The following is a 19,846-nucleotide window of genomic DNA, read 5'->3' on the forward strand; positions in this document are numbered from 1 at the left end:
AAATGGTACAGATGAACCAGTTTGCAGGGCAGAAATTCAGACACAGATGTACAGAACAAACGTATGGACACCAAGGGGGGAAAGTGGCAGGGGGAGGGGTGGTGGTGTGATGAATTGGGAGATTGGGATTGGCATACATATACTAATATGTAAAAAATGGATAACTAATAAGAATACGCTGTATAAAGATATAAATAGAATAAAATTCAAAACAAACAAAAAACCCTGATCCCTCTGTGCTTTATTTCTTGAGCTTTTTGAAGGACGTGTCCCTTAATTAGCCCATCAGCAACAAAGGCTTATAAAGTCCCAAGACCTTTTCTCAGATGTTACCCACCTCCCCTCAAGTCCTGGCATGCATGTAGAGAGAAAGGGGGAAATCTGGGGCCTGGCCAGTTATTTTCCTTTAAGCTTGAGATGTACATTGCTGTATTCAGAATATGACCAACAAAAACAGAGAGAAATCAGACATAATGATTAGTTGCCGGATAAGCCAGACCCCCAAACCCCCAAACGAATGGGCCACAATTTGAAAAGATACAAAGAGTGGAGAGTAAATTATGTTTCAAATTTCAAAGTATGCTCTTTTATCTCAGCTGATTTATGTTCTTGTGAACTTTCATAGGCTGCTTATCTTGTTTTCAAAGACATAATTAACTTCACTGGGATTGGGGCCTGAAACCAGAAGCACAGTGGACCCATGATCCTAATGATATAGTCAAATAAAGACAAGCACAAATTCACATAAAGAAACGTTCAGGGAACAGGCGTCTAATTATTCTTTTTCCCTTATAGAATTAAACACCACACTCATTTTAGACTAGGCTTAGACCAGTGTTAGAGGCAAAGACTGATAAAGAATCAAAGTGTCAGGGAGGTTGGATGTTTTTCCTCTTGCTGGCCTGGCCTTCAAGCTCCTTTCTTGCCCTTACTTCAATTCCTTCCCCAACCCTACTTAGTTCTTCCTACTGGTAAAACCTCACCCTCTCCCACACCCCAGTAGTTTAGGAAAAGGTGGAGTTCTGCTGAAATCACTAGGGAAGAGTGGGAATTAAATGAGGTCCCTTCCCCTTTGCATACTTGGTAAAGGAAGTTACGGTATTTCTCTGGGGGGTGGAAGGTAACTGAATTCTGGAAAAGTTAGAGGTGACCAGATGACATGTTGTCTGCAGAGACAGTATGTACCCTATTCATACTGGTTAAACACCTTTTAAAAAAATGTGGTAAAATGTACATAACATAAAATTTACCATTTCACTCATTTTCTAAGGTACACTTTAGTGGAATTAGGTGCATTCACACTGTTATACAACCATCACCAAAAAGGCCTTGAAAAGGCTTGAAAAGCCTCCTGCAGATCGATTTCCTTTTTAGTTGAGAAAAATATAGCACTTATTGGGAGAAGATAAGAGGATACACTAAGAACTACTGACGGTCTTTTCCTCTTTTAGGAGACAAGGGAGAAGCAAGCCCACACTGAAGGTATTAAAAACACACTCGGCTGGGGCTTCCCTGGTGGCGCAGTGGTTGACAGTTCGCCTGCCGATGTGGGGGACGCGCGTTCGTGCCCTAGTCTGGGAGGATCCCGCATGCTGCAGGAGCGGCTGGGCCCGTGAGCCACGGCCGCTGAGCCTGCACGTCTGGAGCCTGTGCTCCGCGGCGGGAGAGGTCACACGGTGAGAGGCCCGCGTACCGCAAACAAACGAAAAACAAAAAAAAACACACACACACACTAGGCTGGAGATGAATGACCTGTCCTGCTGGCCGGGCGCCCGGCTACAGCTCCAAGTCCCTGCCGCTCACCCACCAGCAATTATAAGGACAAAAAATCACTCGGCAGTGGAATAATAAATGAATTTTTAAAGCAAAGCAGCGTATTTTCAAATACTTTTGGTTCTGAAATTGCAGTCTCTAAGAATTTTGAGTGAGAAGACCCAACGCAGCCAAAAATAATAAATAAATAAATAAATCAAAGGGAGAAAAGCAGTATCCAGTATTACAATTTTCAAGCCAGGCTCTAATAAGGTCAGTATTACGTTCCCAAATTTCAGTTTTTCAGCCTCTTGATGGCTTTCTCCAGGAGTCAAGTCTGGGGTTCAACATTTTGTGAGAAAAACTTGAAAAAAAAACCCCTAATTTTTTGGGTCACTTTTAGGGTCGTATAGCCATCACGAAGCGGAGCCTGGATTGGAATCTAGACACTGCACTGCCTCGTCTCCTTTTTAGTTTCTTTATTGAGGGTCCTCACAGGCCAGGCAGGTAACAGTGAGAGGAGAGGGCTACGTGTGAGGTAACAGGGAGTGGTGGGGACTGTGGCAGCCTGGCAAAGGTACTGCCCTCTGACGGGGCAGCTTCCAGTTCGTCCCTGAGGAACTGATTGTGGTCATGCAGGAATGTGTGCCTAGTACTGCTGGATCTTCCTCTTTTTTTTTTCTTTTAACAAAGAGTGGAAATCTAAATTTTCATGTGCAATCTTCTGATTTCTAAATGTTGGTAACTAACTGAAATTTTTAAAATTTATTTTATTGGAGTCTAGTTGATTTACAATGTTGTGTTAACTTCTGCTGTAAGCAAAGTGACTCAGTTATACATATGTATACATTCTTTTGCATACTCTTTTCCATGATGGTTTATCCCAGGAGATTGGATATAGTTCCCTGTGCCCTACAGTAGGACCTTATTGTTTACCCATTCTATACATAATAGTTTGCATCTGCTAATCCCAAACTCCCAGTCCACCCCCCCCACCTTTCCCCTTTGGCAACCACAAGCCTGAAATGTTTACAAAAAATAAATCATGTGGTCCCCAACCATGTGGACCAAATGAAGTAGATCAGCAGTTTAATGAGATCAGAGCCACAAATTCAGAACAGATGGATGGGTGGCAGGCTGAGGGATAAACTGTCTGCACCAGACTAGACAGGAGGATTGGTGGGACGCTCTCCATTCTCCCCAACAATCTAAAAATTCCTCAGAGAACCATCCTGGGCTTTACTCCCCACAGGGAGCTACAAAGGGAAAGACTGAGGTTGAGGGGATGAGATGGGCGAAGGAGCCAGAGGTACAGCTGCCAGCAGCCAGATGCCCACCTCGTAAGACACAGTGACAGGTTGGCGGTGCTGCTGGAGGGCGTGCTGGTCCTCTGGGTGGGCGGGGTGGGGGCGACAGTGGGTGAGGTTGGGCGCAGAAGCTGCCGAGCAGCTGGGACAAGCAGAGACGCAGCACCTGCAGGTGTGTCGTTCCTGGTCCCGCAGCCGGGCCTCACCAGCAGCCCCTGAAGAAGTGACGGAGCAGAGCGGGGGTATTCGTGTGTGCGTGGGACTGGGGGCTGCGGGCCTGAGGCAGAGAAACAGCAGGAGCCGGACTGCAATGCAGCCTCGAGGGTGAGGGCTGATGGGCTCCCAGGCGAGTGGCACGCTTGGGACCTTGGGACCACAGTGAGACTGGAGGTCACAGACGAGGCATCGTCGCTTCTTATGCACCCAGCAATGGCTGCAGCCAACCCGCCCTCGTGGGAGGAGTGTTTTCTCACAGATAATATTTAGCATCTGCCCTTCAAACCAGATGTGTGTCTGCTCTGTGTTATATAACTTCTGGTTGCTGTAGTCAAAATGCCTAGTCCAACGTTTTTTTCCTCCAATTAATCACATCCTGGGACCTAATGTATAAATCCAGTATTGCATGTCTTGTGCATAACTGTTCTAAAGAATCTTATTTTATGTCCTGTATGTATCAGAATAGTGTACATTGCCATGTAATGTAAAAAAGAAAAATCTACATAAATAACGCAGCAACTACCCAAGTGTTATAACAGCTAAAACAATAAATAACCTTTGAACAGTGCATGGTCACATTCAAACGCCCCTCTGCCCCAGGGAGGGAAGGCAGCCCAGAGATGGACTGCCACGTAGTCACCCCACACTCTCCATCATGACACCGCCCACCGGAAGACCGTCCCCTCTGCCAGGCAGCAGCTCACATCAGCTCAACCTCGCACAAATCCACACCATCACTCCAGAGAAGGACAATTCCAGAGCCCGATGAAGCCGGACGGAGGGTGGACAGGCGAGTGTGTGAATCGAGGGCCCGTCCGCCTGCTGTGGATTTGTGGTGATGCTGCGTGCCCTCCCCTTGGCCAGCTGGTGGACCCATCGCCCGGCTCTGGGAGGGCTGGCACTGAGGACTCTCCCCTTGACCTTCTCCAGAGAAGTGCCCTTGGCTGAGGGGCTGGGCACCCCCATCCCTGTCCTGCACTCCTTTATGGGTTATGCCTTAGTAAGTCAGGTGCAATGAATCCTTGTTTCTGCTTCTAAGGAACCTAAGGCCCCACTACTACATTTAAATACTTGCAATCAGTGCCTGCTTTTGAGGTGTCCCAGGCCCCTCTCCACAGCAGTGCTAAGTACATGATGTGTTTATTTAATAGAGTTGTTATACTATACACAGAAATTGCTACAGTATCAAGTAGAACATAAGATTATACTTCAAAGCCCCCTTCTGAAACTCTCTGATAACTGAGGTAGGTAAAGAGTATGAAAAAATCCAAATTTTGGGCTTCCCTGGTGGCGCAGTGGTTGAGAGTCTGCCTGCCGATGCAGGGGACACGAGTTCGTGCCCCGGTCCGGGAAGATCCCACATGCCACGGAGCGGCTGGGTCCGTGAGCCATGGCCGCTGAGCCTGTGCGTGCAGAGCCTGTGCTCTGCAACGGGAGAGGCCACAACAGTGAGAGGCCCGCGTACCGAAAAAAAAAAAAAAAAACTCCAAATTTTAAAATAAACAATATGTCAGCAATATTTATAATTAATTAAAAACACTGTTTCAGATGTAGACAACAAACGTATGGGCACCAAGGGGGGAAAGTGGGCGGGGGGTGGGGGTGGAACGAATTGGGAGATTGGGATGGACATATATACACTAACACGTATAAAATAGATAACTAATAAGAACCCGCTGTATAATAAATAAATAAGTAAATAAATAAAAACACTGTTTCAATTCACAATCTCTTCTATTCAACGCCTGGTTTTCACATAGCTTTCAGATACAATCCATTAGCTCAAAGACACAAGTGAAATTATTATACTTCTGATGATCATTGTAGTATTTTTACCTCTTAAAAGCAAATTTTAAAGAAAGGTACAAAACAGTTTTACTATAGTCACATAAGCCCACACAAATATGACGTGAATGTAAGCTTTGAAAAGTCAAACTCTTAAAAGTCTGACAATCACATGCAATATAATATGCCCCAAATTTCAAAGAGAAGCGGTTTCTTTCTAAAAAATATTTATTTGGCTGCACTGGTCTTAGCTGTGGCACGTGGACTCAGCTGCGGCATGCATGCGGGATCTAGTTCCCTGACCAGGGATCAAACCTGGGCCCCTCATTGGGAGCACCGAGCCTTAGCCGCTGGACCACCAGGGAAGTCCCCAGAGTGCAGTTTCTACAAGGTACACACGACCGTGCATTTCTCTGCTTCCCTTGTTCAGTGGTGGCCTCAGTGAAATCCACCTTTGCCAGCAAAGCCTCTGAGGCCCTTCTCGCTCAGCCCTTTCCTTGCCACAGTGCTGATAACCCAGGTCCAGGCTCACAAACGGCCCAGAGCACTCCACAGGTGCCGTTCCATCCACACCTCTGCCTGTGCCCAAGCCTCCACACTGCCTGAAACACCCTTCTTCCCTCCTGCTCCCTTCCGCTGCCTGATGTCTAGTCGCGCTTCAAAAGCTCACGGCAGGTGCACTCTCCTCTAGGAAGTCTTGTCTGAGCTCCGCCGTCCCACCTGCCCCCAACTCACTTCACACTGAGCTGGGTTATGTGTTCTTCCTCAGAACACACTGAATTAGAAATTAGAATCGTCCAGTTAACAAACAGCTCAAACAACTCAACAACAAAAAACAAACATCCTAATCGAAAAATGGGCAGAAGACCCAAATAGACATTTCTCCAAAGAAGACATACAGGGCTTCCCTGGGGGCACAGTGGTTAAGAATCTGCCTGCCAATGCAGAGGACATGAGTTCGAGCCCTGGTCTGGGAAGATCCCACATGCTGCAGAGCAACTAAGCCCGTGTGCCACAACTACTGAGCCCACGTGCCACAACTACCAAAGCCCGCGCACCTAGAGCCCATGTTCCGCAACAAGAGAAGCCACCGCAATGAGAAGCCCGCGCACGGCAATGATGAGTAGCCCCCACTCACTGCAACTAGAGAAAGCCCGCGTGCAGCAACGAAGACCCAAACCAGCCAAAAATAAATAAATAAATTTATTAAAAAAAAAAAAAGAAGACATACAGATGGCCAGGAGGCATGTGAAAAGATGGTCATCATCACTACTTATTAAAGAAATGCAGATCAAAACTACAACGAGGTACCACCTCACACAGGTCAGAATGGCCATCGTCAAAAAGTCTACAAACAATAAATTCTGGAGAGGGTGTGGAGAAACAGGAAACCCCCTACACTGTTGGTGGGAATGTAAATTGGTGCAGCCACTATGGAGAACAGTATGGAGGCTCCTTAAAAAACTAAAAATAGAGCTGCCATATGCTCCAGCAATCCCACTCCTGGGCATATATCCAGACAAAACTGTAATTCAAAAAGATACATGCACCCCTATGTTCATAGCAGCACTATTTACAATAGACAAGACATGGAAGCAACATAAGTGTCCACCGACAGAGTAATGAATAAACAATATGTAGTACATATACAATGGAATATTACTCAGCCATAAAAAATAATGAAATAATGCTATTTGCAGCAACACGGATGGACCTAGAGATCCTCATACTAAGTGAAGTTAAGTCAGAAAAAGAAAGACAAATACCATATGATACCGCTTATACGTGAAATCTAAAATATGACACAAATGAACTTACGAGACAGAAACAGACTTGCAGATGTAGAGAACAGACTTGTGGTTGCTGAGGAGCGGGGTGTGGGGGGAAGGAGTGGGAGTTTGGGGTCAGCAGGTGCAAACTAGTACATAGAGGATGGATAACAACAAGGTCCTACTGCAGAGCACAGGGAACTCTACTCAATATCCTGTGATAAACCATAATGGAAAAGACTATGAAAAGGAATGTGTGTATAGGGAGCTTCCCTGGTCGTCCAGTGGTTAAGACTCCACACTTCCACTGCAGGGGGCACGGGTTTGATCCCTGGTTGGGGAACTACAATCCCGCATATCATGTGGTGCGGCCAGAAAAAAAAAAATGAATGTGTGTGTGTGTGTGTGTGTGTGTGTGTGTGTGTGTGTGTATATATATATATATGAATCACTTTGCTATACAGCAGTAATTAACACAGCATTGTAAATCAACTATACTTCAATAAAATACAAATAAAGAATTGTCTATTTAATCATGAGATGAGGGTTTAATCACCTCTACATCCTTAGTACCTACCATTGTGCCTGGCACATAGTAGGCATTCAATAAAGGTTTGTTAAATGAATGAATGAATGAACGTTGAATAAAGAACCTACCCAAATAATACCTTCAACCCCCAAGGCGGCCTAGGATTAACAGAGGACATTTCAGGTGAAAACCCTTTCAAACAGTCACCACCACCACCGCCCCCGACACCAGGCTGCTACCAGACATTGTGGATGGAATGCAGTGCTGGGCAGTTTGCATAGTTAAAAGTTGGGGAAAAGCCATTAAGTCAGGTGCATCAAGTCTTGGGAAGGCGCTGCTGCCAGAATGCTTGAAGAAACAAAGTAGCACGCGTATTTTTTGAAAATTTTTTTAAAATATCACAGTGTTACACACAGTAACTCAGCTTCATAAACTGTTTAGCTGAAATTTTCATTCTGATTACAAATGAAGGGCATGATGTATAAAACAGCTTGGGAGAAGCCTCCAGGGAAGTGGGCAGATTTATCTGTTAAGAAGGTCCAAGAGGGAGGGGATGTATGTATATGTATGGCTGAATCACTTTGTTGTACAGCAGAAACTAACACAACATTGTAAAGCAATTATACCACACTAAAAAAAAGAATAAGAAGAACCAAGGCTGATTTCTGCATCATTTCCTCCTGCCTATGGACCAGTGCTCTCAACCTCAACAGCCTTGCTTACGGTCCAGACAAGGAGTGATTTGTGGAGGGAAAGAAAGAAAAACAGGGAGAGAGAGAGAGGAAGGGAGAGAGGGAGGGAGGGAGGGAGGAAGACAGATGAACTAGGAAGTTAGTTGTTTCCTGCCACTTCAATTTTGGTTAAAAATTGCTTATTCACCCATTTAAAGGAAATAGCTATGTTTGGCCTCAAAATGCATAGAGTGAGTGGGTCCTGCCAGGAGGGATTCACCTCTATTAGCCCCTTTTGTATGTATAATTTATTGACAATTATTTTGGGGGGGAATTTTTATTTTATTTTATTTTAATTTTAGTTTTTGGCCACACCGTGCAGGGATCTTAGTTCCCTGACCAGGGATCGAACTCACATCCCCTGCATTTGAAGTGCAGAGTCTTAACTACTGGACCACCAAGGAAGTCCCTTATTGACAATTCTTAAAGAGCTGTTTTTAAAAAAATAAGTAAAGAGAGATGGTGCATCAGAAGCTCACGCGAAGCCGCTGGGCGGAGGATGGGATCTCACGTCAGCTGAACCAATGCGATTGTTCAGATCTAGATGGTGAGTTTCATTCAAGGGCTCTGAAGCTCATACACCTTGGTCCCCCGCCAGCACCAAAAAGCTTCAGTTGCCCCCTCTCTACCTCTACTACCCAGTCACTAGCAACTTGTATCCCCTGCTCAGAGCTGCCTGCAGGCACTTGAACTTGCTTTCACCCCCAAACACAGGCTGAAGCCCACAGTCTTTGCTCACTGTCTGGGCCTAGACCACAAGGCATCTAGTATCTACCAGCTACTGGGTGGCTTCATCACCTGCAAGACGTAGTCCACACTCTTTGCCACCACTGTGCTTTTGTACGTGCTGTTTCCCTGCCTGGAATGCCACCCTCACAGCCCGCCCCGTGGTGGCTAACCGGATAGGTTAACCGGACGTCCCCTGCTTAGGCGTGAGGACTTTCCCCATCCCTCCTGCATGAGACCCTGTGTGTGCCCTGATTACAACACTTGGCACGCGGTGTAATTAATCAGTGACGTGGTTCTGTCCCCATCAGACTTTAAGACCTTCAGAATGAGAACTTTTGTCTATTCATCTTTTTACCACAGGTGATATTCAAAATATCACCCAAACAGGACTTCACGGGCAGTGCGCCACTAGCGTGGATACAAAGCTGGAGCCAGGTCCTGCAGGTCCGTCCCCCCCCCACCCCCGACCACCACCAGATGGCTAGGTATTAACAACTTAGTTACGGAATCATTGGAGGTGAGGGGCGGCAGGAGAGGGGCCAAGCAGATGGCAGGGAGGGATCGGGGGCTCAGGACAGTATATATTTCCCAACTAGTATAGAAATATTTCAGCGTTTAACAAGATTTTAACAACCGGCATGGCCATTGTATCTCGGTATCTAACAGCTCAATAGTCACCTTCTTTATGTCCCTAGGGACAGACAGCACTGTGCCTGGTAGTAGGTATTTAGTAAATATTTACTGCTGAAACAAGACACACCTTGAAGTACAACTAGAGTCATCAACTATCTTCCCAACAAGGAGGGCGGATTTGAGATTTGGCTTCCATAGTGACTGTCCAGGGTCTTGGCCTTCCCTGTGGCCATTCCGTCCAAAAACAGATGCTGGTTAATGCACAGCCATGAGAGGCCTCCCTGGGACTCCGACACCAATACTCCCAACCCAGCAGGCCCTCCAACTACCGCTGTTGCCAACAGTATTCGGACCTTCTGGCAGCTACCCTGCCCTGTGAAGGGGAGCCTGTGGAGAAAGAAGCCTGCACAGGGCAGCAAAACCAAGATCCGGGGTGGGGAGGGTCCCAGCAACCCCTGTTAAACCCCTAGACGCAGCCATGCCTGAAGGTGCGTGCCATCTTGCACCTTTCAGGTTGATGACCCAATAAATTCCTTTCTTGCTTAATGATATTTTGACTCGGTTGGGTTTGTTTGTTGGTTGTTTGCTTTGCCTTTGCAACTACAAGTCCAGTCTAACTCAGCTAGAAGGAAAACTTTCCATTAGGAAAAACAGAAATCTAAGTTTTTATCTATGTGAGTCTCTCTTAACTTTTCACATCCCATGACAGTTTGGTAATTCATTTTGATAACTTACCTTTCACCAAGTAGAACATTTGATAGATTTATAAATGAGGGAAAGTCCAGTCTATTCATGACAGGATAGGCGTGGATGGGAATAAGCAAAGTCTCATCTCCCTAAAATTAATGGGAAAAAAGTCAAGTTTACCATGCTTAAGACTATAATTTTCTTTTTCTTTGTTTTTGGTTGCGCCTCGCAGCATGTGGGAACTTAGTTCCCCGACCAGGGGTTGAAACCACGCCCCCTGCTTTGGAACAACTGGACCGCCAGGGAAGTCCCAAGACTATAATTTTCAAAGATGAATTTGTAGATCCTTTATTTCTTATCTTGTTTTCTATCATTAAAAAATACTTCCAGAAAAAAAGGGAGAACATTTCCTTAAAAAAAAAAAACACTGAGTGCTTAAATATAACAGTTGAAATATTGAGTTTTCTTAGCTATAAACAAAGTATAGAAAAATTTTAGCATATTTCACTGAAATGATATTCAATATTATCCAGGAAAGCTAATGATGCCTTCATGTAGAGATGAAAACAGTCATCTGTTTCGATATCAGAAAGTTATAGGGAAACACAATTGTGAGCGGCCTGAGATAAACAGAAACCAGCACAGAATCAGCTGATCCAGACAGTGCCGAACAGTAAGCACTGGACCAGCCAGAGGCACAGAGGCCTGCTTCTAGACCTGCACAGTGCGTGACCTTGAGTAAGACTTCTGACCTCTCCACAGCTCGTCTCTTCCTTTGCTTTCAAGTGGGGATAAGGCCACCTTTCTTTAAAGGTATTTTTGAGAATTAAAGCAGACACTGGCCTTGAAAATTTTAAGGCACCACATAAATACAAGGCACTAATAGCATTGCTATGAAGTAGCAGGACACCTGCCCTGGTGCTCTACGCAATGCCTGTCCTAAGGATTTTTGTTCTTGGTACAGAATATTCCTCCTGAAAGCACCACTCTGGTTTCATTTTTAGTTTTTTTTCCCCCTCTTTTTAAAAACTGAGACTCATCTGTTACTAAAGCACACTCTTCCACTTTAATTTTGAAAAGGTAAATTTCCTTAACCTTAAGGCTTCTCAACTTGTAAGGGCTGGGCGTGGAACCCAGAGCAGAGGGGTGTGGAGGTGCCAGTTTTAAGGGAAGGACTGACAGCACGTGGGGCTGGAGGCTGGAGGCGGGGGATGAATTAGGTGACCTGGAAAAGGCCTTCGAGAGCTCCTACAGCACAGCCTCTGGGGTCGGACCACACAAGTAGCCTCCCTGCAGACCCCCAGGGCTGCCTCGGAGGACATTTGCTGCTGGTGCCCAGTGACAACTCGGGGTTGTTGCTGATCTTCTCACCTAGCTCTTAAAGGAGGATGTTTAAGTTATTTGACAAGCCTTCCTCAACTCCCAGCACCACAAGATAAATGAGATTTTTAGGCCAGGGCAGGTGGGAACCTGCAGCAAGCAGTGTCTCTGGCTCTGCCCCAGTTCTCGGCAGCCTGGAGCTTCCCCAGCTGGGACCCACGTCACCGGACCAGGACCCTCAAGCCACTCAGACCGGCTGCCCAAGGCATCAGGCTGAGAAACTTCATACTTGTCACTCCGTTTCTCTTCTTCCCTTGAAGATGTAAGGTTTGATGCCACCCCCAGGCCCCAAAAACCCCCTGATATTAAGGGACATACCTTACAGTGAATGCGGATGCAATCATAGTAGTATCGCCACTCATCTGGAGTAAATGTAATGGTGACCGTGAGGGACAAGCCAGGGATAAGGCGGTGCTCCTAGAAGACAAGGGGGTTCCTGTCCGGATGAGCCCCAGCGCCCAAGGGAGCAGGACCACGGGGACAACACGCTACATGCCGTCCTGGGCAGACCTGCGGCACAGAAAGCCACACCTGGCAATGAACACCTTGGGAGAATATGCCCCCCAGAGACACTTACCTTTTTCACATACTTGATCTGAAAGTGTTTGGTTTGGGGGGGTAAAATATGAACGTGTACATCTTCATTGCAAATATTGACCACGTGCTGGAGAGAAAAAGCATTCACATGAATACACTGCTTTATCCACCTGCACATGCACCTCCTCATTTATCTTTACCTCATCTTGTTCCTAAAGGGATGTGAGGAGATACGGTGCAATTTCATTATTTTTTAAATTTTTATTCTATATTGATGTATAGTTGATTTACAATGTTGCCTTAATTTCAGGTGTACAGCAAAGTGATTCAGTTATACATATACATATATCTATTCTTTTTCAGATTATTTTCCCATTTAGGTCATTACAGAATATTGAGTAGAGTTCCCTGTGCTATACGGTAGATCCTTGTTGTTTATTTTATCTATAGAGGTGTGTATATGTTAATCCCAAACTCCTAATTTATTTCTCCCCCTAACCTTTCCCCTTGCTAACCATAAGGGTTTTTTTTATGATTTTTTTTTTTTTTTTTTTTGGCTGCATTGGGTCTTCATTGCTGTGCGCGGGCTTTCTCTAGTTGCAGCCAGCGGGGGCTACTCTTCATTGGTGCACAGGCTTCTCATTGCGGTGGCTCCTCTTGTTGCGGAGCACGGGCTCTAGGCGCGTGGGCTTCAGCAGTTGTGGCGCACGGGCTTAGCTGCTCCATGGCATGTGGGATCTTCCTGGACCAGGAATCGAACCTGTGTCCCCTGCAATGGCAGGCAGATTCTTAACCACTGTGCCAGGCGGGAAGTCCCCATAAGTTTGTTTTCTATGTCTCTGAGTCTATTTCTGTTTTGTACATAAATAAATTCATTTGTATCATTAAGATTCCACATATAAGTGATATCATATGGTATTTGTCTTCCTCTGTCTGACTTACTTCACTAAGTATGATAATCTCTAGGTCCAACCATGTTGCTGCAAATGGCATTATTTCATTATTCCTCTAGGAGGTGGATCCAAAAAGATCTTGCTGTGATTTATGTCAGAGAGTGTTCTGCCTATGTTTTCCTCTAAGAGTTTTACAGTGTCTGGCCTTACATTTAGGTCTTTAATCCATTTTGAGTTTATTTTTGTGTATGGTGTTAGGGAGTGTTCTAATTTCATTCTTTTACATGAGGCTGTCCAGTTTTCCCAGCACCACTTATCCAAGAGGCTGTCATTTCTCCATTATATATCCTTGACTCCTTTATCAAAAATAAGGTGACCATACGTGTGTGGGTTTATCTCTGAGTTTTCTATCCCGTTCCATTGATTTGTGTGTCTGTTTTTGTGCCAGTCCCATACTGTTTTGATTACTGTGGCTTTCTAGTATAGTCTGAAGTCAGGGAGCCTGATTCCTCTCGCTCCATTTTTTCTTTCTCAAGATTGCTTTGGCTTCAGTGCACATTTAAACGCTTTAAGAGATTCAAAATCTATCATACACCACTTAACGAATAATAAAATAAACACAACACCACTTAAAGAATACTGAAATATGCCCATGTGTCTCTGTCCAACCTAAGACTTTTCCAGAGCTACAGCCCCAGGTACCCCCCGGCATGGCCTTGCACACTCCCCTCCTCCTGCCCTGACTGGTTACCTGTGCACCTTTTTGTTGAACTCAACTTAGTCCTGTGGTTCAGCTAAGCTAAGAAGCCAGCCACCCACCCACTCCCAGTTTCTCTAATTACATGCCACTTGTCCTGGGGACCTGGTGACACTAAGGCAGTCAAAAAATCAGGAAAAGAAGTGTGGAGAGGACAGCCTCCAATCCATTGCTAGGGCTGATAAAAAAAACCCACAAAGTCAGGAGTTCTCTGATGGGGTCGGGAGGAGGCCCTCGTTCAAGGCAGGACAACCTGCTGGGTAAGTTAACAAGGTCTCTGAGTAGAGGGGTTTTTCCTTCCTCTACATGAAAGGAGAGCAAGGACCTTGGGTTCTGGGATGTGGCCTTCACCTGGGCCAGAGGACAGCTAAGAGGCTCTTGGTCTCCAAAGTCCAGGCCAGAGGCTGAGCCTGTCACACGGCCACTGCCCAAGGCCTCGAGTTCACTGAGGCCCTAAGTCAGGCTTAAGACACAGTCTCTTGATGATATTATACCAATGCTTGCACTTGTTAAAAGTTCTCATTTGTCACCTGTGAATATATTTTTTTGAATTTTATCTTATTTTATTTTTTTATACAGCAGGTTCTTATTAGTTATCTGTTCACCTGTGAATATTCTTAAAGGACCACAATTTTTGTGACCCTGTTTTGGCATATCTTTAAAAAATTTTTTTAATTTAACTATAGTTGATTTACAATACTGTGTTAGTTTCAAGTGTCAAATTCAAGCTTCAGATTCTTTTCCATTATAGATTAATACAAGATACTGAAAATAGTTCCTTATGCTATACAGTAAAAGCCGTTATTTATCTATTTTATATATAGTAGTGTGTATCCGTTAATCCCAAACTCCTAATTTATCTCCTCCCCCATCCCCTTTCCCCTCTGGTAACCATAAGCTTATTTTCTTTGTCTATGAGTCTGTTTTTGTTTTGTAAATAAGTTGATTTGTATTATTTTTTTAGATTCCACATAGAAGTGATATAATATCTGTCTTTCTCTGCCTTACTTCACTTAGTATGATAATCTCTAGGTCCATCCATGTTGCTGCAAACCTAAATGTCCATCAACAGATGAATGGATAAAGAAGATGTGGTACACACATATAATGGAATATTACTCAGCTATAAAAAAGAAGGAAATATTGCCATTTGCAGCAACATGGCATATCTCTTTATTTTTTTAATTTTATTTTTAAAGTTACTTTTATTAAAATTTATTTTTGGCTGCTTTGGGTCTTCGCTGCTGCGTGCAGGCTCTCTCTAGTTGCGGTGAGCGGGGGCTGCTCTTTGTTGTGGTGCACGGGCTTCTCATTGCAGTGGCTTCTCTTGTTGCAGAGCACGGGCCCTAGGCATGTGGGCTTCATAGTTGCAACATGCAGGCTCAATACTTGTGGCTTGCGGGCTCTAGAGCACAGGCTCAGTAGTTGTGGTGCACGGGCTTCGTTGCTCCGCGGCATGTGGGATCTTCCCAGACCAGGGCCTGAACCCGTGTCCCCTGAATTGGCAGGCAGATTCTTAACCACTGTGCCACCGGGGAAGTCTGGCATATCTCTTTAATATGTGAGAAGCCTGAAAAAATAAAAGTTGCCCAGGCCTCTCTTGACCTCCAGGGGTTCTGCATGGGGGAATCTTGGTGAGGTGTGGGCTCCTGGATCTCCTACCCAGGAGAATGGTCCTTCCAGGAGACACTGGTATGCTGGAGCCCAGGATGCCTGCAACCCAGGGCCCTTCCCGTCTCAGAGCTCAGGATGTCTCAGTACCCAAACTACATTCCCTATCTATCTTTTTTTTTACACTTTGTCAGCAGGTCAGTTTGATTTCTTTTTAAAAAGTAATATGCTTTCAGGGCTAAAATGGCATTCCTGCCTTTTCATTTATAACTAAAACTGAGGGTGAAATAATCGTCATTGAAAGGGGAAAAAAAGCCTTGGGAAGATCAAGTGTTTAGAAAGTGTATGTTAAAATAATATTTAAAGTTTATTTGAAAACGTGAGCAACCCAGGATTGCCCTTGAGGCGAGACAAGATAAACTCACCTAAAACCCTATTCTGTCCCGCAATTGTGGGGTCAATAGATGTCCTTACTTCCCCCCGCAAGCTCGCTGCGCCCCTGGGAGCTGACCTTCTCCTGGCCCCATAGGTCCTCACGACCTTGACACTCCCTCCCCTGACCGCCCCCCCCCGGGCCCCAACTGACAGCCCCCGCTTCAGTGTTTCAGAACGGGCCCCCAGAACAGGCAAGCAAGCATGGGACCACCAACCAGGCAGTCCCGGGTTGAACAGCTTTTACTCAAGGGTCACAGGGCTCTCCCAAGGGCTGCTCAGAGCTCCCGCCCCTCCGTCCCCACTCTGCTCCTTCCTTCCAGCCCCTCCACCGGGCAGAGCGTTGGGTCTAACCTTCAACCCCGGGCACTAATCATAGTATTTTCCAAACACAGCTCAGCCTCCAAGTCGGGGTCCTTCAACCCCTCCCCTCAGGGACACAGCTTCTCAGAGGTTAATACCCAACGCCAGGGATCTGGGGGCAAAACGCAAGCAGCTCTATAAGTTCTTTAAAGTGTTTTGAGACAGGCTGGGACCTGGGACCTGGGACCCTTTGCTGCAGTGCTGGCACGGGGACAGACGTCTCCTGGAGCAACAGATACAAAGAAACTATAAGGGACTAAAAATAACTGCGTGCATGTGTAGCTGGGGCAAATTGTGGACGACAAGATACAAAAAGACCAAAGAAAAACAAAAAACAAACAAACAAACAAACCCAACTGCCACTTCTGAGGAGCCGGGAGCAAAAGCAGGGCCCTGCGTAGGATGCCTGCACACAGCCCACCAAGGGGGTGGGCAGAGCACCTAGGCCACCCCTCAGGCCCGACCCCTGGACCTGCCCCCAGCCTCACCCCATATAAGGAACCAGCCCGCCCCGCCTCGAGGAGCCAGCAAGGGAACAGGGAACTCGCTACCTGTTCTCGCTCCCCCCTGCTACAGCAAGGGCCCCAGTAAAGCCTTGCCTGAATGTCTCCTCTGGCCTCCTATTAATTTCTACTGATTACGGAGTCCAAGAATCCTGGTCAGTAACAGTTTTACCTTAAAATGCAGGTTGGTAATGGATTTTACTCTAAAATTTTGCTCTATACTGCATTTCTCCAAAATGGGAGAGTAAAACTGATGCTCCAGAAGGATGCACCATGTTTGTTTACACTGTAGCTTCAAGTCCCCACCCTCGCACACTGACTAGAAGCCATTGGGATTTGTGGCTCCAGTTTGAGAACCAAGATCCTGGGGCAGGGGTGTCTCTGAATGCTGCAACAGGGACCTGAAAACTAATACAATTATTGCAGAAAGCCTGAAGGGAATGCCGCTCTGCATAAGATAAGGCTGTAGAGGCTGACAACTTTGTTTGGGGCTGGCCACAGTAACACTGCTTGTCTCATGGGAAAGCTGATTAATTATTTCCTTAATAAATATAGTTTCCCAGACAACGTCTTTCCGCAGAGGGAAAGGGATTTTAAGAGGTCTTGGTTTTGAGAAAAGTGGGAACCATTATTTCAACTTTTAAATCGAAAGATTGATTTTGATATGAATCCAAGTAAAAGGCTTTAAAGCCTTTAACCAGATCTGGATCAATCTCAAATGTTAATGAACAATTTATTGTCGTCTTAAACACACATTCAATCATTCCATTCTTGGGTAATTTACACCGTTTCCTGTAACAAAACCAAGATAAAGGCAGAGTTGGATTTCCCCCCCTCCTTGTTTGGCAAGAGTCTCAAGGTAATTCCCTTAGGTTTCTGCTTAAGTTTGCTGATAGAAACAGGAGGCTGGCTCTCCCAGAATGTTATTAAGATGAAATAATTTTGTACTTGTATCCATTTCTGCTTGTTTCAATGTCTGATAGAAGCAGTGTGATTATTTAGATGCTAGCCTGTATTTACTTGGAATTCACGAGTCTCTACCAAGTCACTCTCTTCCAATAAAGTGAGTTCAATATCTTGACAAGTGTTTATTGAGTGCCTTGTGTGTGTTAGGCATTGTGTTGTACAAAAGACAGAGACGGCCTCTGTTCTTCAGCAGAATGAAGCTTTTACCTCCCTCCAAAAAGCCTATGATCTGGGTAAAGCAGACCTCACACTGGTCTCCAAATATGCCACATGCTTTCCCTCCAAGCCTCTCTCCTCGTCTCCCTCTATGCCCTGGGTGTCAGCTCCCCACCTCTCACTTTGCTCTTAGGCTATCCCAAATGGCTTCTCCACCACAAGCCTTTGGTGCAATGTGACCAGTAAGCTCATGAAAAGATGCTCAACATCACTCGTGATTAAGGAAATGCAAATAGAACAACAGTGAGTTGAATGGTGAACTCAAAAAGATACAGCCACACCCTAATAACTGGAACTTGTGAATGTGACCTTATTTGGGAAAAGAGTGATTGCAGATGCTATTAAGTTAAGGACCTTGAGATGAGATCATCCTGGATTACCTGGATGGGTCCTAAGTCCAACGACAAGTATCCTTTTAGAGACAGAAGAGAAGACAAAAGGGAGTGGGAGGAGAAGCCATGTGAAGATGGAGGCCAAGGTTTAGGGTCATGAAGCCTCAAAACAAAGAACACCTAGAGCCACCACAACCTGGAAGAGGCAAGGAAAGATTCCTCCCAAGAGCCCGGGGAAGGAGCGAGGCCCGGCTGACAGCCTGACTTTGGACTCTGGTCTCCAGAGTAAGTTTCTAGTTTTCTAAGCCCCTAATTTGTGGTAATTTGTTATGGCAGCCACAGAAAACTAGCACACCATACAACCCAATTCCACTTCTTAATATATATCCGAGAGAATTAAAAATATATCCACACAAAAACATGGACACGAATGTCCACGATGACATTATTCCTAGCAGCCCCAAAGACAAAATCCAAACGTCCATCAACCGATGAAATGTGAACAGTGTGAAGGTTCCTTAAAAAACTAAAAATAGAGCTACCATATCATCTAGCAACCCCATTCCTGGGCATATATCCAGAGAAAGCCATAACTTGAAAAGATACATGCACTCCAATGTTCATAGCTACACTGTTTACAACAGCCAAGACATGGAAGCAACCTAAATGTCCATTGACAGAGGAACGGATAAAGAAGATGTGGTACATATATACAATGGAATACCACTCAGCCATAGAAAGGAATGAAATAATGCCATTTGCAGCAACATGGATGGACCTAGAGATTCTCATACTAAGTGAAGTCAGTCAGAAAAAGAAAGACAAATATCATATGATATCACTTACATGTGGAATCTAAAATTTGATACAAATGAACTTATTTACAAAACAGAAATAGACTCACAGACATAGAAAACAAACTTATGACTCCCAAAGAGGAAAGGTGGGGGAGGGATAAATTAGGAGTTTGGGATGAAAAGATACACACCACTATATATAAAATAGATAAACAACAAGGACCTACTGTATAGCACAGGGAACTCTACTCAATATCTTGCAATAACCTTTAGTGGAAGAGAATGTAAAATAAGAATATATATAGTTATATAGACATGTATAATTGAATCACTTTACCGTGCATCTGAAACTAACACAGCATTGTAAATCAAGTATATTTCAATAAAAAAATTGTTTTCAACAAAACAAAATGTAATAAAGCCATACAACAGAATATTATTTGGCCGTAAAAAGGAATGAAGTACTGATTCATGCTACAAATTGAATGAGCCTGGAAAACATGCTGAATGAAAGAAGCCAGTCGCGACAGACCACATGTCGTGTGATTCCGCTTACGTGAAACGTCCAGAATAGGCAAATCTACACCAACAGAAGGTGGATCAGTGGCTGCCCAGGTTGGGGGTGGGTGGGTGAAGGAATGAGGAGAGTGAGGCGGGTGGGAACGGGTAGAGAATTGTTCACTCATTGCAAACAATGAGTAATTATGAACAATAATTATTTTAGATTTACCCTACCATCATCTAGATAGCAAAGCTAATAACCAGGAAAAGCAAGTTCTAAAATGAATGATTAACTTTGGTCTTTGATGCTGTGTTCTAAGGAATGTGTCCTGATAGATTGAGGGGTAAAGTTCCCAATTGCAGTTTTAAATCCTGACCCTTTTCCTAGGAGGAAGCACTGGGCACCTAACAGGCTCCTCT

The 19,846-nt window shown here is 45.0% G+C and overlaps 1 protein-coding gene across 1 annotated transcript in view; it reads right to left on the reverse strand.

Annotated features, from left to right (window-relative positions):
• CFAP221 (cilia and flagella associated protein 221) overlaps positions 1 to 19,846 on the reverse strand; it is an 83,633-nt gene that overhangs the window by 57,308 nt on the left and 6,479 nt on the right. Inside the window, exons 4-6 of the mRNA XM_032638637.1 lie at positions 12,096 to 12,182; positions 11,837 to 11,935; positions 10,187 to 10,287 (exon numbers count right to left, since the gene is read on the reverse strand). Of these exons, the coding sequence (XP_032494528.1) occupies positions 10,187 to 10,287; positions 11,837 to 11,935; positions 12,096 to 12,182 (287 nt within the window). The remainder of the gene's footprint in view (positions 1 to 10,186; positions 10,288 to 11,836; positions 11,936 to 12,095; positions 12,183 to 19,846) is intronic.

Source organism: Phocoena sinus, chromosome 7 (genome assembly GCF_008692025.1).
Source record: "Phocoena sinus isolate mPhoSin1 chromosome 7, mPhoSin1.pri, whole genome shotgun sequence".
In the NCBI taxonomy this organism is placed as follows: Eukaryota; Metazoa; Chordata; class Mammalia; order Artiodactyla; family Phocoenidae; genus Phocoena; species Phocoena sinus.